The 25,161-nt window shown below is 37.2% G+C and overlaps 2 protein-coding genes across 2 annotated transcripts; both read left to right on the top strand.

The window, feature by feature from the left end:
- The first annotated feature begins 1,800 nt into the window (after nucleotides 1-1,800).
- On the top strand, nucleotides 1,801-6,079 carry LOC113728022 (uncharacterized). The gene is made up of 6 exons (XM_027252485.2): nucleotides 1,801-2,348; nucleotides 3,050-3,241; nucleotides 3,351-3,590; nucleotides 4,283-4,500; nucleotides 4,753-5,007; nucleotides 5,490-6,079. The coding sequence occupies exons 1-6, from the start codon at nucleotides 1,964-1,966 to the stop codon at nucleotides 5,814-5,816; spliced, it is 1,617 nt and encodes a 538-aa protein (XP_027108286.2). The 5' UTR covers nucleotides 1,801-1,963; the 3' UTR covers nucleotides 5,817-6,079.
- A 1,029-nt stretch (nucleotides 6,080-7,108) lies between these two features.
- LOC113742487 (tRNA ligase 1-like) lies at nucleotides 7,109-24,819 on the top strand. The gene is made up of 27 exons (XM_072077288.1): nucleotides 7,109-7,414; nucleotides 8,352-8,831; nucleotides 9,009-9,059; nucleotides 9,203-9,285; nucleotides 9,991-10,090; nucleotides 10,906-10,984; nucleotides 11,695-11,818; nucleotides 12,392-12,498; nucleotides 13,688-13,816; nucleotides 14,945-15,009; nucleotides 15,117-15,281; nucleotides 15,739-15,899; nucleotides 16,023-16,054; nucleotides 16,468-16,640; nucleotides 17,789-17,868; nucleotides 17,977-18,042; nucleotides 18,130-18,410; nucleotides 18,974-19,081; nucleotides 19,744-19,841; nucleotides 20,208-20,268; nucleotides 21,310-21,386; nucleotides 21,487-21,558; nucleotides 21,637-21,713; nucleotides 22,415-22,495; nucleotides 22,596-22,698; nucleotides 23,072-23,230; nucleotides 23,896-24,819. The coding sequence occupies exons 1-27, from the start codon at nucleotides 7,220-7,222 to the stop codon at nucleotides 24,286-24,288; spliced, it is 3,600 nt and encodes a 1,199-aa protein (XP_071933389.1). The 5' UTR covers nucleotides 7,109-7,219; the 3' UTR covers nucleotides 24,289-24,819.
- Nucleotides 24,820-25,161: the final 342 nt, after the last annotated feature.

The following is a 25,161-nucleotide window of genomic DNA, read 5'->3' as shown; positions in this document are numbered from 1 at the left end:
GTCAATTATCGGCCTAGTAATGAATCCTGTTGTTTATAAGTAGGATTAGATTAGTAACTGACGAATAATGCAAAAGAATTAGGTCTAGATATTTGGCAACATCAGCATGCGGCCCTCTTTTTAAAATCTCACGCCAACCTCTAAACAATTGCCTATACAATCCTCCAATGATTCAGTCCAGCCGCCCCTGCTTGGCTTACCCCGGACACGCATCGCTTGCCATAAAGTAAACCTGCTGTCTTCCTGCATGTGCTGATGTGCATGCCGGCGGTGACGGTGGGGCGTACCTTAACATCATTTGTCTTTTGCTGAGCCTCGACGCGAAGGAGGCAAAAAAAAAAAAAAAAATTTTTTTTTTTGGCTTTTAAAGACGAGACGAGACGAGACAACCCAGAAAAGATTAATAATTGCTAACGAAAGCTGCTTACGCGTCCCTGTTAAAATGCTCGCTCATCAATGTCAACAGTTTATGGTGGAAAGACTGACGAAGACTTGTTGCCCAGTCCTCGACCTTTCCATGTGCATAAAAATTTGAGGCTAATTTTCAGCTTGGCCTCTTTTTTTCTCTTCTAAGTACAATCCGGACACAGTGAACGGGCGAATCTTAACCTATAAGCCTCTAAGAGTAATTGTACTTTTACAAATGCTGATTTTAGTTCTTAAAATTTGAATACTATAACTGTTCCAAATTCATTAATTTTTAGAAAACCAATAGCCACTCAACAAGGAGCACACACCATTGGTACCAAATTTGTTTGGTCAGTGGTTTATTAGCAAAAATTTATTTGATTGCATTATCAACGCATTTTTCAATCACATTTTTATCTTGCATACATCACGTCAGAAAAAATGTTATAGGATTTTTTTTAAAAAAATTATTCCAAATAATTTACTATTCAAACACACTGGATTTTGCATTTTTGAATTGTTCATTCCTTGATTTCTTTTTTGTGCTGGTCTGTAATGTTAAAAAAAAAAAACTTTTCAAACTTCAAAATTTACCTATATAACTCTTTATAACTGTATATACTAGAGGATTTAGATGCATGTCACATGTGTAAAATTTAGTGTTCAAATTCAAATTGAAATGACGTGTCATGCATCTAAATTTGTAAGTGATACACTGACAATTTAGAAAAATATACTAATCCATTGCATCTTACCAAATTTGTTTGGTCTAATTTCATCCTTCAAGTTCAAGTCTTTGATCAATTATTAGAATGTTGTCCTCAATGTCAAAATATCAACTTACTGCCAATGAGGCCAAAATCCAAACGCACAAAATCTCATCGTTTGATAGTACTAGTATCACCCTAATCATGGTAGATTTGTGGGCAAATTTTTATGTGTACCAAATTTAAGATTCCGGTGTGGGCAACCAGCTATCTCAAGTAACAGTCGTTAGACCCCGTTAACTAACCACGTCCCCACCACTACCAACAACCGGTGTCACTTTTGGTCACTGCCTTTGTCTCTCACTCTCATCTCCTCACTTACGTGGCCACATCTCCACTCTCCATTATCTCCCCAGCTTCACTCTGTCCCTTTTTTCCATTAACCCCAACACTTTCTCCAAATTACACTCCAGTCCCTCCCTCTCCATTCTCCGCTTTCCTAACCCAGTTAAAAGCCTCCACGACTTGCTACTTGCTAGTCTCCGGCTCTCTCCCTCCAATGGCTTATACAAACAAACCAAAAATTAAAGATAAAAAGAATCAGCAAAGTAGAAAATGACACCTTTGTTTTGATATGGTATATGCATTTCCATATATAGATACATCCCCACCTATGTCTATACACACCGTCATTATATACATCTCATACTGATACAATTCTATATAAGCAAATACACACACTACACGCACTGATGGAAAGTATGAATTTTTGAGGAGGCGTGAGGATTACGCCATTCAGGAGCGGTGAAGTTGAGTTGGAATTGTACCGGAATTTTGAAAAATTAGGAATGTCGGAAGTCAATGAGTCAAGGTCAACATGGGGAGACGAGTTCGTGAGACTGGAGGACGACACCGGACCACCGCATCGATCATACTATTCCACGAGCACTGCTGCGGCGGCGACGAAGAAGGCGGCCGAGGAGGACTGGAGGTATCACGCGGTGGAGTTTGCCAAAGGATTTGCGGAGATGAGTGTGGAGTTCGGGAAGGGAGTGAGAGACGTAGTGAAGCAGAGCATTGTGAGGGAAGATTCTGTGATTGTGAAGAAGTTGAGAGGACCGTGTGAGAGAATCTGTGGAAAATTAAGGTTCTTGAATGAGTATCTGCCCGAGGATCGCGATCCTGTCCAATCGTGGACTGTGATTCTTTTCGTTTTACTTCTCGCTTTTACCGGTACAGTGTTTTACAGTGATTCTCTTTGATTGATTTTCTGCTTTAAATTGTTTTGAGATTGTAATTATCTTTTGTTTCAAAATCAGCAGAGTAAACAAGTATAATATACAATAATATTTAAGTTGTGAAAGTAATGTAGCATATCCACGTAATTGTAAGTTTTGCGATGACATGCTATATTTTATCCTGATTTTGCTCAGCTGAGTTTGATTTAGGACATGCATGTGACTGCACAGCACAGGTTTGTACATGTTTGAGGTATACAGATAAAACGCAAGATTGGCTGAGGTTTACAGATGATTCGAATTTTAGTTTGACAGGACAACAAAGCCTATCAACAGAGAAATAAAACCGAGATTACCTTCCTAAGGAATATTGGAGCGAGATAAAGAAATTCATGGAGAACTTGTCATCTTGAGGATTGATTTATATTGATGAAATGCAGTTTGGATATTAATATCTACTTGGTAATCAATTAAAATTTTCAAACGTGCTAATTACAATTAACAGAGATTGATATATTCTAATGGTGGTTAGCAATTAAACATAGATTCTACTTCACAGTTAGCAATCATATATATAGTTGTCAAACGAATGAGGCGATGAAGATAATTTTTTCATCCTGAAACCTAGTGCACACCTGCTTTTCATTCTTCTTCCTATTTCTGCTGGATCATTCTGACTGCACTTTCTATCTGCAGTATTGATTGTAAATACTGATCACGACACTTCTACTCCATTGGTGAAGAAAATGTGCATACACCCTCCAAGTGCTACTCGTATATTGCTTCCAAACGGTAGATATTTGGCTTATAAGGAGCAAGGTGTCCCTGCTGACCAGGCTAGATATTCTGTGATTGTGCCACATTCTTTTCTTTCATCTCGTTTGGCAGGTAGATTCTATAGAGATGAAGCAACACATTCTTAACCAAGGATCTGATGAGCAAAGAGTGGTTTAACCTCACATTTCACTTGTTTGTTTCCAAAATTTTATTATGTCAGGAATACCAGGTATTAGGGATTCCCTTCTGCAAGAATTCGGTATTCGGCTTGTGACATTTGATCTTCCAGGATTTGGGGAAAGCGATCCTGATCCTGATCGTGGCCTTGAATCATCGGCTCTGGATATGGTACACCTATCATATAGTGTGAATATCACTGACAAATTCTGGGTGTTGGCATTTTCTGGTGGGAGCATACATGCTTGGGCTGCCCTTCGATTCATTCCTGATAGGGTGGCAGGTCAGTTCATCCTTTGCATGATTGATTGATGTTTGAACATGATCTCATGTTTACTCTTATGAAGTAACTGGTTTAAGCTCAAGTAGGCTGATTTGTCAATTTTGGACTTTAAGTTACAGAATTTGCACTTTTGCATACTTTCATGAACGGTCTCAATGAATTGCATATTTCTGTTTAAGGGTACTTATCTATTTTGAACTTTTAATTCTTGAAGTCAGCCATGAAGATGATTTTATCTTCAGAAGAGAAAAATTGAAAAGTTATTCGTCATTTAGTGTTATCCTACACTACCCTAAGGATGCATAAATTTTTCTGTAGTGGGCAACTTTTCCTGCAAGAGGACTGAATGGACAAAGGTACTACATAGGTAACCCCAGTTCTAATAAGGTTAATGTGAAGCCGGAGAGATCGCTAGTTTTTTCCAGATTATTGGAGCATTGGATGCTTATCCATAATTTAATGTCTACCTATGCTGTTATTTTTTTTATTTTTCATGGTTCTGCATCTGTATGCACATTCCAACATGAATTGTACTGATAAATGCTATGTTTCATGAGTACCAGTGGGTATTGATGGCTGCTTTGAACGGTCACCAGAACAATACTCATACCCTGATGATGAGAGATGAATTAAATGCCTTTCCTCCTTTCTCAGTTCTGAGGTTCTGACCCTGCCTTGATTTTAACGTGAAGGTGCTATCATGGTTGCTCCGATGGTAAATCCATATGACCCAAGTATGACTAAGGAAGAGAGGCGTAGAATGTGGGCAAAATGGACTGGAAAGAAGAAGCTAATGTATACGTTAGCTAAAAAGTTTCCAAGATTACTCCCTTATTTCTATCGTAGAAGCTTCCTGTCTGGGAAACATGGTCAAATTGACAAGTGGCTTTCATTGGCACTTGGAAATAGGGTGAGTAATCTTGACTATGGTTTCTGTTTTTGACTCTGATGATGTTTGAAATGCATTGACATCTTTTTGTTTGCAAGATTTGTTTTAGTTAAACTAATTGAAGAATAGTGGTAAGATTTAGTATGGAAACCATAAAATTAATTGTTTATTGATTTAATTTTTATACTATAATGCTATTCAAACAAAATTTGCATAGGAGGGTAAATTACTTCCTTTTTGGACATTCTTTACTCAAATCTTGGCTCTTTCTAGGATAGAGCATTGATAGAGCATCCACTGTTCAAAGAGTCCTGGCAAAGAGATGTGGAAGAATCTGTTCGACAAGGGAATGCAAATCCTTTTGTACAGGAAGCCGTCTTACAGGTTTCAAATTGGGGTTTCAAACTTACTGAACTCAAAGTAAAAAAGAAACACAAGGGAAAAGGCTTTCTGGTTTGGCTCAAATCCATATATGAACAAGAAGATGAAAGTATGAATGGATTCCTTGGTCCAATTCACATATGGCAGGTGAGTGTATTGTCTGCATCATTGCTACTCAAGTATGCTTTAATTGACTTTACCATGAAAAGAATCTCATCTATCTCAGGAATGTGACTGTTTTCTGAGGATTTTAGTTCCCTTTGTTTTGATGCAATTGATGACTTCATGTCTGTTGTGACTGGTATATTTTGTCATAAGATTTTAAACCATGTTGATAGAAGTCCATTAAACGAATTGCTTGTGAAGGCTTTTTGTAGTACGATGACTATGATCAGCAAATTCTTTGAATTTTGCAGTCTCCTGTACCCTGATTGCTTTGACATTGGGCAATTGGCGTGCCAAATTCTCAAACTGTTTAACGAATAAGTCATTTCTGTTTATTACAACTATTTTCTGTACAAAGGCAAGATGTCCATTTTATGCTTGTTCTGTTGAAAACAAGAACTTGAGCACCATATTAATTCTGGCGACTTTCTTTTGCTGCATCTTGAATTGCCAACGTCAAACAGGGAATGGATGATAAGGTTGTCCCTCCAGCAATGAGCGATTTTGTGCAGCGAGTACTACCAGATGCCATGGTGCACAAGCTCTTATATGAGGGCCATTTCACCTATTTTTATCTCTGCGGTGAATGCCATAGACAGATATTTACCACTGTTTTTGGAACCCCTCAAGGTCCGCTGGCTCCAGAAGTGGATCAAACACCTACGATAAAAGACACCGAAGACACGGGCACAGAAGGCCTGGAAGTACTTGGTGAAATCCCCCAGACGAGTTTTTTGCCGACAGAGAGTGTACCTCAAGTATGCTTTAACAGTTCTGATTTAGAAGCATAAAGACAGGCCATTAGTTGACAGTAAGTGTTTACACGCCGAAATATGGAAATTTTTTGCAGCAAAGAGGAGATAGTTAACATTGTGAACTGCTAGGGGGTTTCTTCACCTTAGACTTTTATAGTTTGACAAAATAAGCTGCCAGCTTAGAGCAACAGAGCCACGGCAAACATTGGTAGTCATAAATATTGTGAATATGCTAAGGCACATTACTCACTTGGAGACCATTTACCATACTGCAATAATATCCACTATAAATTATTACATCTCCATTCCATTGGCACATGGATTGCTCACTGGAATGTAAAGTTGTTGAATTCGACCGCAGGAAGGAAGAAGCTGAAAGAGAGGCAATCTATATCATTCTGTTAGAGCCATACTTGTGCCATTGATTGATCTTTCAAATGCGTCCCTGGCGAGCTGACAAAAGCAGGCAGAACCCATGCCTCAAAACGCTCATAGGAAGCAAAGGCAGTAAATTAGCTGAAGGCTCTGAGATTTAGAATCAGAAGTTAGCACAACTAATTCATTTTTTCATCAAATGAAAATGTGCAGTCAATCAAATCGTCCTGCTCCTATTCAAATAGTCAGACTCAGTTTCCTTCAAGTGTGGAAGGGGCCACCTTCAACCGAAATACGGTAAGGAGAAAGAAGAAAATGGCAAAAGAAGGGAAGAAAAGGTAAAGAGGAAAAAAAGTAGAGATAAAAAGGAAAACTTTTAAAATGACATATTACGGGGTAGATTTGTCTGATTAACAACAAAAAGACAAAAATGGTATATTGAAAATCAAGGCATATCTTATTGTGAACTATTATTATCCCGAATAGGAATTCTGGGAGATTAGATAGTTAAGAAAGTAATTGACAATAATTAATGTCTAGACCCTTCGCATGGAATTTTTTTTTTTTTTTTTATGACTACATATCCATTAAGAAATTGGTCATCATGTGGCCACGACCTGGAAGGTTAACCCGAGGTAAAAAATGAGAAAAACACAAATAAAATATTAACCTGAGGAAGCGTGAACTGCAAATGACCACGATACGTCGACCTGATATAGATTACAGACTACCGCGATATTTTAAATTGATATTATAAGCAAATAAATTTTGACAAATAATTTTCAATCCAAACAAATCCATTGACTGAATGAACGAGTCTTCTACGACCAAGAGTTAATTAATCTTTCCTTGAGCAGTTGCGCTGCACCTTATTTTTTTTTTCCTCACTCTACAGTGTCTCACAGTAGAACGATTCTGATTCGACGCCGGTCTAAGGCGGTGTCCGCGGTGCTCGTAAATTAGTATTTGACGTCCTATTTCTTAGCTATTGCAGTTTTACCACTCACCGCCCCACTCTTCTTCCCTACTATTTATAGCAAAGTTGTACTATCTGGAAAACTTGGATGTTGTCGAGGGGGCTGGTTTCTCAGAGAATATTCTCTGGTTTCACTCTAGCACTCTATTCTCGTTCTTCTTCCTCTTCGCATTATCATTCTTCACCTCATCATCTAATTTCTTCCAGAAGCTTTCTTCTTCTCCGGTCTCGCTCCATCTCTTTCAGCAGCTCACTGGTTCACTCCACCATGCAACGGAAACAGGTTTTCTTTTTCTTCTCTATTTAGATGGGCATATATTACGTGACTGTATTTTATTTCAATTTTTTTTGTGATCTTATCTGATGAATTGGTTATATTTTCTTTTAATTATAGAAGACTTGATTAAATTCTGCGAACACGGTAGTTATAGCTGTCTAATGGATATGTGATGTGTTCGCAATGCTGTCAGCCCACCTGGCGATGCGAGTCTTTCCTTTCTCTTACCTGCTTTTGCCCCTACTTTTGTGCTGTGTTTTGGATTAAATATGTAACATTTTCGCAGTTGGTCACTGTTTGATTGCATGAGCTATAAAGATCGAAAATAGGAATTTAGAGTTTGGACTTAAATGCTATCTCTTTTCCCTTTTTGGTATCTAAGTATTTATTCTTGCTCTAATTTTCTGCATCTGTAGCAACTTGGTACTTTATTTTTATTTTTATAACCCTGGCTATTGTTTTCTTTTTTCTCCTTGCGGGTAAAATGTCAAGATGTTGAAGCAAAATTGGATGTTGAAATTTTTTTTTTTCGGTTTACAATGTTGAATAATTTTTTCTTTTCCTTATTTCTGTCACCAATAAGAGTGATTATAAGAAGGAAACAGAAAAAGGATTGAAAAAAAGGTACTCACAGTGGAAGATGAGCATTGTCATCTACTTGAACACGTAAGCATTATTGAGCTTAATTTTGTTTAGAAATGCTTGCCATCTAAATAGTAGCTATGGTTCTCTGTTAGTAACTTTGATAAGAGATACCTTTTATCCTGTGTTCTACCTTTTAAGAGATACCTTTTATCCTCTGTTCTACCTTTTATGGACAAATGTAGAATACAGGGTAATCAAATCCTTATGTATTTTGGATATGCTCATTTAAGTTTTTCCTAATTTCTTATAATGGTTGGCACTATTTGTCTGTTCATTGTTCTGATTTATGAAAATGCAGCCAAGGAGTGCAGCTAGAGGACAAAGATGGATAGAGAAGCCAAAATCTGACAGGCCTTCATCAACTGCGAAAGAGGTTTCTTCTGTAGGAGGTGTGGAAGCTGTGACTGATAAATTTAGTTCATTAAGCATTCCTCAAAATGATGGAGAGTCCAGTGTTCCTCCCCCAGATCAACAGTTTGCCGGGGTAGGATTGGTGAACAACAATCCGAGACAGGGCGTTTGGGAGACGAAGTCATATGGAACAACAAGTGGGGCAACGGCTGTAGAAGTTGAAAAAGGACCAGCTGCTCAAGTGGTGGGTCCGGCTCAGGGGGGTGAAGCTCAAGCAGCATCAGGTGGATTAAATAATGCTGTCTTGAGCAAATTGTTTAAGGGTAATTTACTGGACAACTTCACTGTGGACAATTCAACATACTCGCATGCGCAAATAAGAGCTACCTTTTACCCCAAATTTGAAAATGAGAAGTCTGATCATGAGGTTTGTTTTTCTCTCCTGCTTTTCCTTTAGTCATGTGGTTGGGGGAAATGTCCGCATACCAATTGGATATTATCGATTATTTGGTCTCCAAAGTATAGCTTATTGTGCTTTTTTGAGCATTAGTTAAATCTTGTTAGTGGGCTTCTGAGTTATATCTTGATTGTTCTCGTGTTCCAGATTAGAGTAAGAATGATAGAGATGGTGTCGAAAGGCTTGGCCACATTGGAGGTACGAATTTAGCTTTTCTGTTCTACAAATCCTTTTGTTCCATAATTTCCTTTCAGTTGTGCTGAAATGGAGCTCAATTTTTTCTTTTGATGTGTGTACTATCATTGTTCTCATTTTCTCTAGCGTTCTCATGCCTTCAACAGGTATCACTCAAGCATTCTGGATCTCTTTTCATGTATGCTGGACATGAGGGAGGAGCATATGCTAAGAACAGCTTTGGCAACGTGTATGCTCATGATTAACCATTGCATCCTCTATTCATTTCCTACCTTATTTCATGGAGCTTTTGCTTTTGTTTGCTTAATTTACTGAACTGTGCTCCATTGCTGGTATGCTACTGAGAGATTTTATGCCTCTTTGCTATTGTTGATCTTCGTTTTGGGTGGAGTTACTTGGGTGGGGGTAGTTTTATGGGGAGGTCAAGGTGGAACTGCTAAACAAATATAACATTCAGTTTTCTCTTCTCTTGAACCGTTAGCATGATTGGTTTGGTGTTCAACCAGTCATTTCCTCCTGTGTGAAAATTTATAATGTGCTTTATAGTGCATTCAGATGATTCAGTCAATCACTGAATGAAACACGTTTGTAGAGGTTGGGAGTTCATTTATTCTATTGGGATGTTGGGCAGGGGATTCTTGGTTCAGTAGTGCAATTGGTTAGGAAGATGAATTCCACATGGTTTGATGAATAAGATAAAGTTAAAGTTATTTCTGGTGCACTAGGTTTATACTATTTCTGAGAATTATTTGGTAATCACAATGGAATAGATTTGAGAACATCCAGCCTGCTGGAGTTGTTTTTAAGTTTACATGAATAAAAATATGCATCTTTTTCTGTATAATGTCAGTAATCTTGGATGTGTATCATTCTAGCAGTCATTTATATGGCTTGACTTTTCTATTTAAGTTTTCACTTTTCTTATTTTCTGCAGTTACACTGCTGTTGGTGTTTTTGTGCTTGGGAGGACTTTTCACAAGGCATGGGGTGCTCAAGCAACCAAGAAGCAAGCAGAGTTCAATGAATTTCTCAATGTACTTCCACAGAATTATTTTTTAGACATTGTGCAACAAAATCTAGATGTCATTACTTTTAGATTAAATCAAAATCCTAATGCACTGAAAATAAGGTGCAAATAGCCTACTCATAAGAAATAAAATAATGATCCTTCTTTGATGGAGCACAGATGCGAGGAACTTTTAGTTTTGAGTTGTCTTTTGGAGTTGTTCAATGATAACTTTCTATCTTGGTTGAGTAAGGCATTTATGTTATGATTTTGATGTGCTTTTGTAGTTTTTACATGTCTTCGTCATATTTTTTATGCAGTTTCTTGAAGACTAGAAACCCTTATCTTTTGGTATTTCACTGTGGAATCTTGAGAATAAACTGGGGGATAGGCTTGACTTTATTGCTTTGAATCTCTCACCATACTAATCTAGAAGAGTAAAATGGTAGCTAGATTATAGATGAGGAATAGTATTGATTGCTCATCCTAGGAACCATTACTTCATGGACCAAGATGTTATTGGCTGATTTTGAATATTTTTTTGAGGGGCTGTGGGGTGGGGGGTTTTCTTTTTTTTTTTGGTTGTTGTGTTGTGTGTGTGGGGGGGGGGGGGGGGCGTTGCTGCAGTAACAAGAAATTTCATCTTATAAGGCATATGCAAGTGGAACTGGAATCTTGTAATTATGTGAGCATCACTTACCCTGTCACTAATCATTCTGAAACATCTTCATATTTACATTGTCGATACATGTGGCACATAACATGATGCCCAATAGCTATAGTAATTGAGCAATATGTTTGTCCTTATGAATTGATGAATTCTGTTCTTTGAATTTTTTCCAGCGGAATCGCATGTGCATATCAATGGAACTGGTAACTGCTGTACTAGGAGACCATGGACAACGTCCTCGAGAAGATTATGGTGAGGGCATAAAAGAAAATTATCAACTACTATACATTAATGTGGTATATTTTGTGGTCAGATATTCTGGTTTCTTTTTCTTTTCCTTCTGTTGACTGATTGAAGCTGAGATACACTTTTTCTGGGTCATGGAAGATTAAACTTTTTTGGTTATTCTATTTTGAGGGATGATAACACCTGAAAGGACACAATACCTTGACGTATGGTGGCGCACTTTTTTCTGAAGGTTGCTAAAAATTGAAGCATTTAAGTAGTTGCAATTTGTTCAACAGTTAATGTATTTTTGCAAGAATGGTAACTTGTTCAGTTGTGTTTTTGCAGTCATGGTAGTTATGGAAGGATGGTACAAGTGCTACCATATGCTGGCCAAACTTTTCAATTATTTTGCTATTTTTTTTTTTTTGGCATTCTCAACCAGCAAAGAGGGTTTATATATGTATTTGGCACTTACTGTAACTCAAGTTATTGTTACTTCAGGCTTAGTTCTTGTTAGCTGATCAATGCTGCCTTCCTGCCATTCATTTCAAATTAATAGATCTTAGAATTGTAAACAGTTAAACTATCCAGTGTCTGGCAGAGCTCCAATTTTGTGCAACTGTTTTTGCAGAGCCATAGGTTTTGGTTTTCATAATTAGTTTGATGGATATGATTTGGCAGAAAGTCTGGTTCTCATGCTTCAGCTTGTATGCCTCGTCTATCTTGTCTTGCAGTGGTTGTGACAGCAGTCACAGAATTGGGCATTGGGAGACCAAAATTTTATTCTACTCCAGAAATAATAGCTTTTTGCCGGAAGTGGCGTCTTCCAACAAATCATGTCTGGTTGCTCTCCACCAGGTATTGCTCTTTTATGTGTGTTTTTAAGAAAGAATACAACTGTAGTTGTAGATTTCAGTTTGATTGATGTTGCACTTTCTTCATTATAATAGGATGTCTTTGTAATTCTTCTCTTCTTAATGTTTGGAAATCAGTACTGAGGTTGGAACTACAAACATTATATTGGTTATGATTAGAGGAAGTCTATGTTTATTGATTTTCTGTTCTTAATGCACTCCCTTCTTTCATCTATGTGTATTTTAAGATTTTTCTATTCGGTATAAGCATTCAAAACAGGAGCTTGGTCATGAATAGCTGTATCATCATTTGACATAATTGATCAAAATTTCCTTGGTGATTCTTAAACAAGTGCAATTGGCAGAAATTTTGTCTTAGTGTACTTGCATCTTATTTTGTGATTAACTCTTCCTTTTTATTTGTATTTTGGTAAACTAGTTACAAGGCATCTTACTAAATGAAATTGTTTCTAGCTAGTGGAGAAAATATTCTTTATTATTTATTTTTGTTGGAGTACTTTTGGCAATCTAAGATGAAAGTTGTTGCCCTGATACATATTTTGCATCAATACTATAGGAAGTCGGTGACATCCTTTTTTGCTGCATACGATGCATTGTGTGAAGAAGGAACAGCATCTCCTGTTTGTCAGGCTCTTGACGAAGTTGCAGATATATCTGTTCCAGGTGAAGTTTATTTGAGAACAGTGCCTTTATTTGTAAAGCAAAAGCTTGTTGATTTGATGTGATTTGTTGAAACCATGGAAAGCTCAAGTTTTGATAACTTGTTTGTCCTCCAAATTTGGCTTTAGCACCTTTGTTGTTTCAGTATAGATCAGGTATAGCACATTACAGTTGCAGGTGGCTGCAATTCTTTTTTGTCTGTGAATCGGACCAGGTTACTAGTATTGCCATGGTTGTCTCACTGTGCTTCTTCTGTATACCAGCTACTTAACTGTCATTAGGCATGCTATACAACCAGCAGCATATCCTGATGTTGGCTTTCTAGTATTTTCTATGATATCCTATGCAAATCAAGATAAACCAACCACCTTGACAGCTACTGCTGAATCACCATTCTGCAAACCTTTTAAACATTGTGGTCCCTTATATTCTACTTGATGACCCTGCTTTTTTTAGTTACTAATCTCTTTTTGATTTCGTGGTGAGCTAAGACTTTTATTGTTTACAATTCTCATAGACCTGATTTATATCCATTTTCTGATGCCTTAGTCTAACCACTCGATCTTGGCTCTTAATAGCTGATGTTACGAGATGAAAATGACTGTTGTTCAATCCATCCACACAGGCACTTAGAGAGAATTAGTGGGCAGATGTCATATTTTATCTTCTTCGTAGCTGGATGCTTATCATTTTCTCCAGAATATTTGTTATTAGGCTTGCACAGTTGCACTTGTTCGTCCTCCATCATTGGGTTGTAATTTAAGACCTAGTTCTTCTCATCACCATCATTCTACCTTTTCTTGTCAACTTTTTTATTTTTCATTTTCAATTTTAATGTGGTCCAGCACTGTATGCCGGTATGGTTCTGTTAGTAGCATGCAGCTGGTGCTGCTTTGATTGCAAATTAGATCTTTTAGACAGTACAGGCATCAAGTCTTAAGCTGGCCTAAGGTTCCTAGCTATAGTTTGTACTAAATGCTAGTGGACTTTATTCCTCCAACTCTCTTATGCTTTTGTTTTTGTTTTTTTTTAATATAAATATATGCCCATGGCATCTTGCCTTGAAATTACTGTAATTGTTAGAGCCTTTCTTAAATTGACAGAGTTGTTTTCTTTCTTTTATGACATCTGTAAATTATCAAGGTATTTTGTTATTCCTAAAATTTTGCCCTTTCTCTTTCACTGGCTGCAGGATCAATAGACCACATAAAGGTACAAGGCGAAATTTTAGAAGGTCTTGTGGCTCGCATAGTAAGCCATGAAAGTTCAAAAGACATGGAACAAGTTCTAAGGGATTTTCCTTTACCTACTGTGGATGAAGGTAAAAAGTATTTTCCCTTTTCTGTTGTGTGAAAAACATGTTCTCTCTCTCTTGGTTGCCTTAAAATTTTGGTTGCAATTTGTGAACAATCTCCTTTGCTTAAGAAGTTCAAATCACGCACAGACTAGTGTAAGCTTTTAAGGCATAGTTTCTTATTGTAAGTAACAGGAATCTAGGTAAAATTTCATGCTGTATCTCTGTAATTTTGGTTGTTCAAGTGCTTAAATCTTGCTGGCCCTCATTAGCTCTTTGTGGAAGTTCAAAGAATTTCCATCTGGAATTATCTTCTCTATTGACTGTGTGCCTAGTGTTTTTAGATGTTGTGAAACAACTTTCACGTGGGATTTTGTTTGTGCTACTCAACTTGAGGGGTTAGAAAGGAAGGGAAAAGCAATTGTCACTGAGTTGCTTCTCTCTGTTGACCAGAGATTATTGTCAATGAAGTTTCTTTCTTACCATCCAGGAAATTTCAACTTATGTTTTGCTACTATTAAATAGCTCGAGCAAGTGATATGTATCTATCGTATCTTAAGCAACAAATTTAAGATGTCTCGATTCACTCTGCTGTACCTCTTTTTTTTTGGCCTTTTTTTAAGCCACTTCCAAACTGCTAAACATGTTTACAGGTTTATTTTTTCACCTTCAGTATTGATGAACATGGTCACGCTATAGGAGTCACTGAGTGGGTATTCAGCCATTGAACTCAAAGTCACCTTTCAATGAGTTTATAGACCATTAATGGTTGATCCTGCTTTGGATGAAGCTCCACTCTCTGATTGCACATGTAATGCTAAATCTACATTAAAGAGATAACAGAAAAGGTTCAAATAAGGGTTTGCTGTCTAAAATATTTTGTCGTGAATGGTAAAATGATTTGTAAAATACTGGAATTATGGGACTTGCTTTTTTGAAATATTATTATCTGGACAATTGCTTGTTCTTGCTTTTGCTGTCAAACTGAAATTGCCTTTGCTTCCTTCTTTTTGTGTTTGCTCTCTCTCTCTCTCTCTCTCTCTGATACTTCTTTAGTTCTGAGGTGGAAGGAAACTACTGGGACGTACTTATGGTTTGTGTAATTGTGAATTAAGCATGTGTAGTAATTGTATGTGATTGTGTATCGGGTGGCAGATGCAAAAGATTTAGGAGCTAGCCTGCGAGAAATTTGTGCTGCAAATAGATCTGATGAGAAGCAGGTAACCTTCGTCCTCAACAGATAACATGCTTTCCTAACATTTGAAGTTTTATGGTACACAAGTATCTCGTGATGTGTTATCAATTTTGCTTCTTACATGACTTGCAGCAAATCAAGGCACTTCTGCAGAGCGTTGGCACTTCCTTCTGCCCAAACTATCTGGATTGGTTTGGGAATGAAGGGTCCGACCCACATTCAAGAAATGTTGATCGTTCGGCTCTTACAAAGTTCCTGCAAGCACAGCCTGCTGATTTTTCTACAATAAAGTTGCAGGTGGTGTTTTATGTATCTCCCTTTAACTTCCATTTTAATGGCATTGTTTTGCATGATGCGGTCGTGTAACAATGTATCTCCACATAGATGTTTGGTGTATTCATTTATACATTCTCATACATAAGTTGTGCCACTGATCTTTTACAAATAAAGCCTCATTGCCTGTGGGAGTAAGAGAGCTTTTGGAACCTTTCTTAGGCGCTTGATGTAAGAGACCAAGAGTCTTGCTTTGATTTAATGTCTTTATTTCAGATAAAAATGAAATCAGTCAAACAAATTTAGCTAAGAGTTTTTTAATGCCTGTTGAGATTGCTTTAAGAGGTTCTGTCATTTGATATTCTTTTATTGTCATTTCCCAGTTTATATATACTCATTTTGCAAAATCTGTCAAATTTTCTTGCAAGAGTTTATTCAATTGATCTTACCAAACATTTCTATGATTGATGATTTCAATCAGGAAATGATTCGCTTGATGCGCGAAAACCGCTATCCAGCTGCTTTTAAATTGTACCATAACTATCAAAAGATCAACTCTGTCTCTAGCAATAATCTTCATTTCAAAATGGTGATCCATGTACACAGTGATTCAGCATTTCGGCGATATCAAAAAGAGATGAGGTCTTTACTTAATTTGTCTTGATATCTTAATGATGGGAAATAACTTTACTTTTGCTGCTAAATCTATTTTTGTAGTTTTTCATTCTTTGACTGAAATAACGGGTTGGGATGTGCATGTCTCAGGAACAAACCAGGACTGTGGCCACTTTATCGAGGTAAGCTCACTGCTGTGCTTGCTTTTTTACTGGTTTCAGCTGTGCCATTGGTCATATGGTAGACTTCCAGTTAGTTTGTGGGATTTGCACTAGGGATTAAATCCATTCTTCTTCTCTAATCCTTTCAAATGCTGAGAATAGTGGAGGAGGTAGCCAATTTCAGAAAATTGATGCTTGCTTGTCTATTTCTTGTAGCTCTATTCCAGCTTTAGCCATTTTTGCTTTATCCATATTGCTTTTGGTACCATCAGCTTTGTAATTCAGCTATAGTCCTTTCTTCTTCCTCTGCTTTTCATTCTTTTTCGTAGATGTTTTGCAATTCTCAGCTTCCTTATCTGTACGATTGAATATCCTTTTGACTAATAATGACATACTTTTCTCTGTTGGATGCTAATTGGTGATTTTTTTGACAGGTTTCTTTGTCGACTTAAACTTATTCAAGGCAGACAAGGAAAAGGCTGCTGAAATTGCTGGAACGGAGAAGGGTGCAAAAAAAGTTGATGAGAATAATGGCACTTTCACAAATGAGAGTTTAGCTGATGAAGATGCAAATCTGATGATCAAGTTGAAATTTCTCACATATAAGGTAAACTGCAACTGACATTCCCCGCGATCCTCTTTACTTGACTGAAATGCATCACCATTCTTATTAGGTTGAGCCTAGTCAGGCTTGGTTTTCTGCTTCATGTGTGCCTATTGTAGTTATAAGAAATTTTGTGCATTCAACTCCAGTGCACTTACTATTTGCAACTACCTTGATTTTTCTGTTATCTTTTCAAGGGCTGTTTCAGATATCTTGCCTTGGATGTAGTAATACTTGGGCGATAATTAGGGTCCTAAATTTCTAGTTGATGCATGCTTTATTACACTTGATGATCTGTGCACATGTCAAAACTTTCTGTCAAGGATGTCGGGTATTGACAGAGAAGTCCTGGGTGTATTACACCTTGGAGGTGCTTTATGGAGCTAGATTTCTAGTTAATCTACTTGTTTCCCAATGCTTCTAGCATGTTGCATGCTCTTTAAAATGAGCTACAGATCCTTTAATCATATCATTGGTGGTGAATTTTTTCTGTTTTATCCGTTAAACCTTCCTCAAGTGTTGATCATTAATTCTATCATTTAACTATATCTTGCTTGTTGATTGAAATTGAAACAACAGATATTCAGATAGAAAGTACAATGGTACAAATTGTAGATTAAGTATACAGATACAACATTTGTTTTCTTCCTTTCCTCAGTTGGCTTCTACTGTGCTAATTACAATGCATCTTCTAACTTGGTTTTTTTTTTTTAATTTCATTTGCTGAAATTTAGTGTAAAACTGTGATATTGCTTGATCAAAGGAACTGTGGAAAGCCAAGGAATGAAATTTAGTGTAAACTGTGACATTGTTTTGATTGAAGGAACAGTGGAAAGTCAAGGAATTTTTGAAGTCAGGGAATGAATGTTTGGTTTGTAAGCACAGTTTTGGATAACTTTCTCTTTGAACTTCTAGTTCCTTGGAGTATGTAAATAACCAGCTTTCAAAACCAATTACCTAATTCTTAAAGAACTTTTCAACTTTAATGACATGAAGGAAATTTCATATACTTTCCCTTTGCTACTTCATGGAAATTTTAAAGAACTTCTGTTTTCAACTCTAAGAACTTTTAAATGAACATTCTTTTGTGGGACACTAACTAATTTCATGGCAGTACTCTTTAGTTTCTTATTTGATTCTTTATGGTGCAGTTGCGAACCTTTTTGATCAGGAATGGCTTGTCTATTCTCTTTAAAGAAGGTCCATCTGCCTACAAAGCCTACTATTTGAGGTAAATGAAATTTTGGTGAAGCTTAAAGGTCTCAATAAGAATAGAAAGAATCTGTTACAGCAGATATATTTTGCTTACTTTTCATTTAAAAATTTCCTGTTTCTGTAGACAAATGAAGATATGGAATACTTCACCTACAAAGCAAAGGGAATTGAGCAAAATGCTCGATGAATGGTAATGTTGGAATCATTTCCATGGTTTCATTCATGATCACTTACATTTCTTTATGTGAAGCATCTAATAATCTAACCTCTTTCTCAGGGCAGTATACATACGCAGAAAGTATGGACACAAAATGCTGTCTTCTTCTGTATACCTTAGTGAGGCTGAGCCTTTTCTGGAGCAATATGCAAAGCGCAGTCCACAAAATCAAGCTTTGATAGGATCTGCTGGAAACTTAGTAAGATCAGAAGACTTCTTGGCCATTATTGAGGGAGGAAGAGATGAAGAGGGTGACCTTGAGCAAGAGAGGGATGCAGGACCAGTAACTACAGTTAAGGACAGAGTTGCCAAGGATGAGGGCCTCATTGTCTTCTTTCCAGGTATGGCTGGATGGGAAAATTGTGGGCCAGCCTATTCATCTTGAGATCACTGGATTGACTTTTTTTTTTGACATATATCGGGTTTAGATTGAATATTATATTGATGCTTATTTAATGTTGACAATCATTGAGCTCCTTCATTTCCTTTTGGTTCCATTTAGGTAGGGAGGGTAAGAGAATAGAAGTATGTTCCATCTGATGATCATGAACTTGTTAATTATATATCTTAGAAATCCACTAGATGTATAATCTGATTTCTTTTTCTATCACATGCTAGTTGAAACTTCTTATGTGGTGTAAGCCGTTCTTTATTGACTTTTCTATTTGCTGAAAGTTACATGATGTTAATCTGAAGTATGTGTTCCACTTTATGCTCGTTGCATATCAGTTTACCTGTTGGTTGGAGGATAACACTTCCTGATATGCACACATCTCTTTTATTGTTATTATTATACCATTGAAGATGTTTTCACTTGTCATGCATTCTTTCTTTCTTCCCTCTCCACCTAAGATATGCACCCACTAAATCAATCTTATATGGACTAACTGCTTTCGACTTTCAGGAATACCTGGTTGTGCAAAATCTGCGCTTTGTAGGGAAATTTTAAATGCCCCTGGAGTCCTTGAGGATGACCGACCAGTTAACACTTTGATGGGTGATCTTATAAAAGGTATGAGCTCAATGACATTCTAAATATCTGATGCATTTTAAACATACAGGTTCATCTGTAGAGTGTTATTGAATTGGTTTTCTGTTCGAATTTTTTGTTGTTCAATCGCAACTATCGGGAGATTATCAATTTTTAAGACCTTTCCTGTTTAGAAAGCTCTTGCAAAGCTTAAGATTTCGTGCTGCAGCTTATTGCATGTCTTATAAATGACTAGAGATGAACCTTCTGCTCTGACATCAGAGATCATGGTTTCAATTGGTACATCATGTGCTGGCTATACTACTAAACCAGTACCAATAGGAAGTTTACTGGAAATACAGTAGATTAAAATGATGAAAACTGAAATCTTGGGATACTTCCATTGGACATTTTATTCTAGTAAAGCTCACTAATTCTCATTTAGTGGATGGTTAATGGGCACATGTACCGTAGGGGGATAGACAGCGAAATGTTGAGGAAGGCAAGATGATATGGGTACTCATTTTGCATGCCTCATTGCATTCTTGTGATCATTCCACTCCAAGAATTGAATCAACTTCCATATTATTTCTCCTCCCTTAAAGAGCGGGGATTGGATTGCTTCTTAAATCTGATTATAAGATTGGCTTGCTCATTCTAGATTCTGATACTGTATTTACTCTTGGTGCATTAAATTTCAATAGGTAGGTATTGGCAGAAGGTTGCTGATGAACGCCGGAGAAAGCCTTATTCGATAATGCTTGCCGACAAGAATGCACCGAACGAGGAAGTTTGGAAACAGGTTACTTGTTGAGATCACATTCCCTTGAGTTTGTTAATGAATCTGACTAGTAACAATTTGCCTTGTAGGGACCAAATTTGCTAAATTTCACTGTTCACTTTTTTCCTTTTTTCCAATCCTTTTCGTTTTATACCTGTTGAACTACGTATCACCTATTAGCATCCTGTTTTTTCACACAATGTTCCTGTTTTTTCTACTTTTTCCTTCAAAGGAAGTTGGGTGTGGGGACTTTTTCTTCTTGGTCTGTGCTCCATTATCTTGGACTGGGGTGTTTTGGGGCCGGCGGAAGGAGGGCTTGCTGTTCTCCTTTATGCTTTCATTTATTCTTTGGATTTTGCCTGATGAGGTTTCATTTAATTTCTCCAGATTGAGGACATGTGCCGACGCACCAAAGCTTCTGCAGTTCCGGTCGTACCAGATTCAGAAGGTCCTATTCTAGCATCTTCTTTCATTCTCTTGATCTTCTATATTCTCACTCACAGAGTGTACTTTATTTTAGATTATATATGGCTTGTTTGTTGAAAGTATTTGTTTTGCTATTTTGCACTCTTATGTTGTCCTTTCCTCTGTTGTGTAATTTTGACATTTGCTTGGATTCATTTGTTAAATGTTATTTCTTGACTTATCGGTCAACAATCATTGCAGCTAAGGGTAGGAATTACTATGTCTAACCACTATGCACTTGCTGCATGATTGTCACTAGCGTGTAGGAAACGCTCACATGCATGTGCAAGAAGGATGTATGTGATTCCTTAGTGTAGAAGCAGCATGCTCGTGTAGTACAGAGAGAAATGGGTAGTCAACCATCTTAGGTCATCAAGTGCTTTCGCTTATGACCATCAGAAATGTCTGACCATCAGAGTACTTGTGTTTTCTGTAGAATTCTCTCCAATTTAAGTAATATATAAATGGATAGTTAGGAGAGTGGTGTTTTAAAGCCCTATTTGTTCTAAGTGTTCGTTCATTCTGGCTAATTTTCTGAGCCGATCTCCCTATACCATAATCATTTAGGACTGCAATATGGATTGGGTTAATTGTTTTCTGGGTTTAGTCTTCTAGAGAAGGTTATGAAATTCTATTTTAATTGAGTTTTTTGTGAAGTTATAGCTGCATATTATAGAGGTTGTAAGTCTAAGAAATGCATAGGGCCTGCGCCGGTATGATACGAACAGCAATCTTTACTTTTTCATTTGTGGATCTTTTCATTCATTGCTCTGGCAGATAGTATCAGGGATCTGCGGCAGTTTTATATGTAATTCATATGATATGTTAATTCTGTAAAATCTTCCTGATTCACATTTGTTTTCAAATGACATTTTAATATCCTTCCAGATGTCTACTTTTATATTTGCTTGGTGAAGTAATATGCTAGGATTCAAGAATAAAATTGTTCCCAGTTTTCATTAATTAGATTTGTAAATTAGCTTCATGTAGCATGTATGTAGAACTTAATGGGTTAAATCTACAGGAACCGAATCAAATCCATTTTCACTTGACGCACTTGCTGTTTTCATACATCGAGTGCTTCGCCGTGTTAATCATCCGGTATTTCTCACTATCGTTTTCAATAGTTTGTATGATGCACACCTCCTAGGAAATCGAGTACAATGTTGCTGACATTTTATTTATTTTTTGGGACTTGAAGGGGAACCTTGACAAGTCCTCTCCAAATGTTGGCTATGTGTTGCTGATGTTTTACCACCTTTACCAGGGCAAGGTAGTTGTTTTTCCACGCATTTTTTGGTTGTTGCTTATTTAAAATTTCTTCCTTATCTTATTGTCTGCTCTTTATCAGAGCCGCAAGGAGTTTGAGGCCGAGTTAATTGAACGTTTTGGCTCTCTTGTGAAGATGCCTTTACTGAAGCCTAATAGGTCTGCTGTTCTACTCTGAAGATCTCTTTCATTAAACTTTTGAATTTCTTAAAATTGGATCAGTCTTCCTGGCGAGGACAAATGTTGTGGATGTTTAGAACCATATTTGTAGTTTTACTTTCTCACTTTTCTTCTGCAAAGGTAATTTATCAACACTTCAGGTTAGTGTACATAGTTATGGTGTACAGTGTCTCTTAAAAACAAAGAGCTTTACATGCTTGCCACTAAAACTTTTGGGCTTCTGTTGACTTATCCACTTTCTGGTGCCCCCACCAATTTCTATAGTCAATTTTGTCTACACTATGGCTTACTAATCGTCGCTAATGTAAAGAAAATATTTGATTTTAACTCTGTAATCTTGTCAACTCCATCCAATATATTTGCATTTCAAAGCATCCCTAACTTAGAAATGAAATAGGAGCAATTTGGTTGTGATCTATCAAGATACTCATTTCATTATCATAGAAGTATTTACAGTATGGATTATATCAGAACAAATTGTTAAGTTGGTACTGTGTCTATAACGTTTGTTTTTTTCTGATATACATGTTATTTCCATTCTCCCTTTGGTTTCTTTAATGGTATAATCAGTTCCTTCCTTTCCTGAGGGCTACAAATTGAGACATGCTTATTTTGTCATCTTATTTTCTTCTGATTTAATGTGCTTCAAGTGTGTCTTTCTTTCTTACCTTTACCTGTAGGTCTCCTCTACCTGTTTCTGTGAGTTCTGTTTTGGAAGAGGGGATAAACCTGTACAAGCTTCACACAATCAGGCATGGAAGGTTGGTAATCAGATTTCCATCTTGTTCTGGATTTGTGTCCTGAGAACCATAATAAAGGAGGTTTCCCAATTGATTCAGTCGAGAGCTGTGTTTCTTTCAGATTGGAGTCAACCAAAGGAACCTATGCAACAGAATGGACTAAATGGGAGAAGGAATTGCGAGAGATTTTATCAAGCAATTCTGAGTACCTTGATTCGGTGCAGGTGAATGCCTATTTGGTTTGGATGCTTGTATAATATCCTATCATCATTTTCATTTGCACATCAGTTAGTGATATCCTCTTCCTGAAGAACTTGGTGCACTGAGGATCAATATGATGCATAAGTGGTTTGCTTGGAGGCTTTTGCCATGGTTGCTTATTACACAAGAATTAGCTGAACTAGCCTTACCTTGAAGCCCACACCAAATCCAAAGCAAACCCCCTCACTCGGGTTTGTACATACTAAAATGTGAACATATATAATTAATGGGGAAAACAACCATAATAAATCTGCTCTGGTCAAACATCTTGTCCTTCATTTGTGGGGTGAAGTTCTTAATTTCACTGTGTTGGTTTCTCGTTATATGTTCTTTCAGGTTCCATTTGAATTTGCTGTCAAGCAAGTCTTGGAACAACTAAAAGCAGTTGCAAAGGGTGAGTATTCAGCACCAGTAATTGAGAAAAGAAGGCTTGGGGCTATTGTATACGCTGCTGTGAGTTTGCCTGTTGCAGAAATCCATGAATTCCTCCAAAGGGTGAGTTAACAAGTGTTTTCTCTTGCATAGCATAGTAAATTTAGTGAGATTTTCTTTATTCTATCTTTGGTTCTTTAGGATGGGAACTTAATTGGATATAAATTGGGCTTGTAGCACTTGAGTAGAACGTTAAATTTTATGGATACTCCAACTCCAGTCCAATTCTGTTTTTCCATGAAGATTCAAAACCTTTTGCAATTGAATAGCCTTCAGACCCATGATAGGTCTTGCCTCATTCCACTTGCTCTTCTAGAAGTTCATGAGGAACCATGTGGCATACGTAATTTGAGATTCTGAAGTCCTCTGTGCAGTTGATAATAGCTACGGACCTTTTTGTCTTGGTCTTCTTACGTCTATAATTTGTAGAGTGGTCTGGGAAGGGTTAAGCAAGTATCAACGTGGTGGCATTCACATTTCATTCTGGATGGATAACCTTTTCTGGTTTTGAGTCCCATACTACCTTTTCTTTTTAATTAAAAAAAAGGAAATGAAAAAAAGAGCCAGGAAATTTGGCAATGTGATTGCTGAATACGTTTTACTTCTTTCTTTGCTGTTTTCTTGTTTACTCAAGGATTTGGTTTCACATTTCCCTCATTTCTCTTATGATGAATTTATGGGATGAAAATCAGTATAACAGATTTGTATTGTTTCCTTTCTTGAATCAGATAGCTGAGAAGGATCCTGACGTTGAAACCTTCTTCAAGGAGAAAAACCTGAAGGATAGTCTCACAAAAGCTCATGTGACGCTGGCTCACAAGAGAAGTCATGGTGTTACTGCTGTTGCAAATTATGGCTCGTTTCTTAATCAAAAGGTACCTGTGGATATAACTGCGCTACTATTTTCTGGGAAATTGGCAGCATTAGAAGCTCACACAGGCTCGGTAAATGGTGAAAAGATAACTTCTAAAAACCAGTGGCCTCATGTCACATTATGGACTGGTGAAGGAGTTGCAGCCAAAGATGCCAACGCATTGCCACAGTTAGTTACGGAAGGGAAGGCTACTCGTGTAGGGATTGATCCCCCCATCACGATAACTGGCGTCCTACAATTCTTTTAAGTTCCATGTTTCAAGATAATCTAGGCCATGCAGTTACCCGAGTACAAAGTGGCCTTTTGAGCATTTTTGGCGGATTCCATGTATATAATAAGCCGAGCTGATACAGTTTTGTAGTCTGTATTTGCAGTTCCATAGGAATTATACATGCCTCGACTCCGCAAATAAGAGAAAAAAAAATGCAAAATTTCAGATCCTTTCCACTCTCACGGACTTGAGAAAGGAGACCATGCTTTGCAGTTGGAGGGATGGATCATGGAATATCGACAGTCTGTGGAGTTGTCACGGCATTTTGATTCACAATTCTTTGCTCTTCTGTTTTCTTTTTCTTTTTTTTTTTATAGGGTCCTAGCTTTATTTGAGTGGGAAATCTTTTGGTAGGGAGCAGAAATCCAGAAACGGTCAACAATTTCGTATAAGTTGCAGTTTAATGTTCATGAGCCGGGGCGTTGTTGTGTCTCTATGCTCGCATTCTAAATATGGTTAGTAATAACATTTTGCCCCCTCAATGAAAAACAATAAGCTCTTTGCCTACTTGAGAATATTTCAGTTGGAGCTTGTGTCAAGTATTCCCAAAAATAGACTGTTGACAATTCTATGATATGAAACTGAGGGGAAGTGGTGGAGGGAGGCGGAGGTTATAACTTTGTTTCCACAAGATTAATTTGATTGAAGATAATATAGAGGTGGAATTGTCAACGTATATGAGTAGTTCATTTTCTTACTTTTTACAAGAAAAAAAAAAAAAAAAGAATACTTGCTATAAATACCAAACAAAAGATTCTTGAGTGGGTAAAGTGCCTTTTCTTCATTGACGGGAACAAAGTGTTATTACTCCTTACATTCAGGGGGCAAAACGTTATTAACTCTTCTAAA

The sequence above is a fragment of the Coffea arabica genome, chromosome 1c (genome assembly GCF_036785885.1).
Source record: "Coffea arabica cultivar ET-39 chromosome 1c, Coffea Arabica ET-39 HiFi, whole genome shotgun sequence".
Taxonomy (NCBI): Eukaryota; Viridiplantae; Streptophyta; class Magnoliopsida; order Gentianales; family Rubiaceae; genus Coffea; species Coffea arabica.
The sequence above is the reverse complement of the archived record's forward strand: the minus strand, read 5'-3'. Positions and strand labels throughout refer to the sequence as shown.

Bases quoted from the DNA above. Each gene is read 5' to 3' on its own strand.
- LOC113742487 (XM_072077288.1), top strand. From the start codon at position 7,220: ATGTTGTCGAGGGGGCTGGTTTCTCAGAGAATATTCTCTGGTTTCACT. The intron at 9,286-9,990 runs GTATGCTCATGA...TATTTTCTGCAG, and splicing joins AAGAACAGCTTTGGCAACGT to TTACACTGCTGTTGGTGTTT. The intron at 15,900-16,022 runs GTCTTTACTTAA...TGCATGTCTCAG, and splicing joins CGATATCAAAAAGAGATGAG to GAACAAACCAGGACTGTGGC.
- LOC113728022 (XM_027252485.2), top strand. From the start codon at position 1,964: ATGTCGGAAGTCAATGAGTCAAGGTCAACATGGGGAGACGAGTTCGTG. The intron at 3,242-3,350 runs GTAGATTCTATA...TTATTATGTCAG, and splicing joins TCTTTCATCTCGTTTGGCAG to GAATACCAGGTATTAGGGAT. The intron at 3,591-4,282 runs GTCAGTTCATCC...TTTAACGTGAAG, and splicing joins CATTCCTGATAGGGTGGCAG to GTGCTATCATGGTTGCTCCG.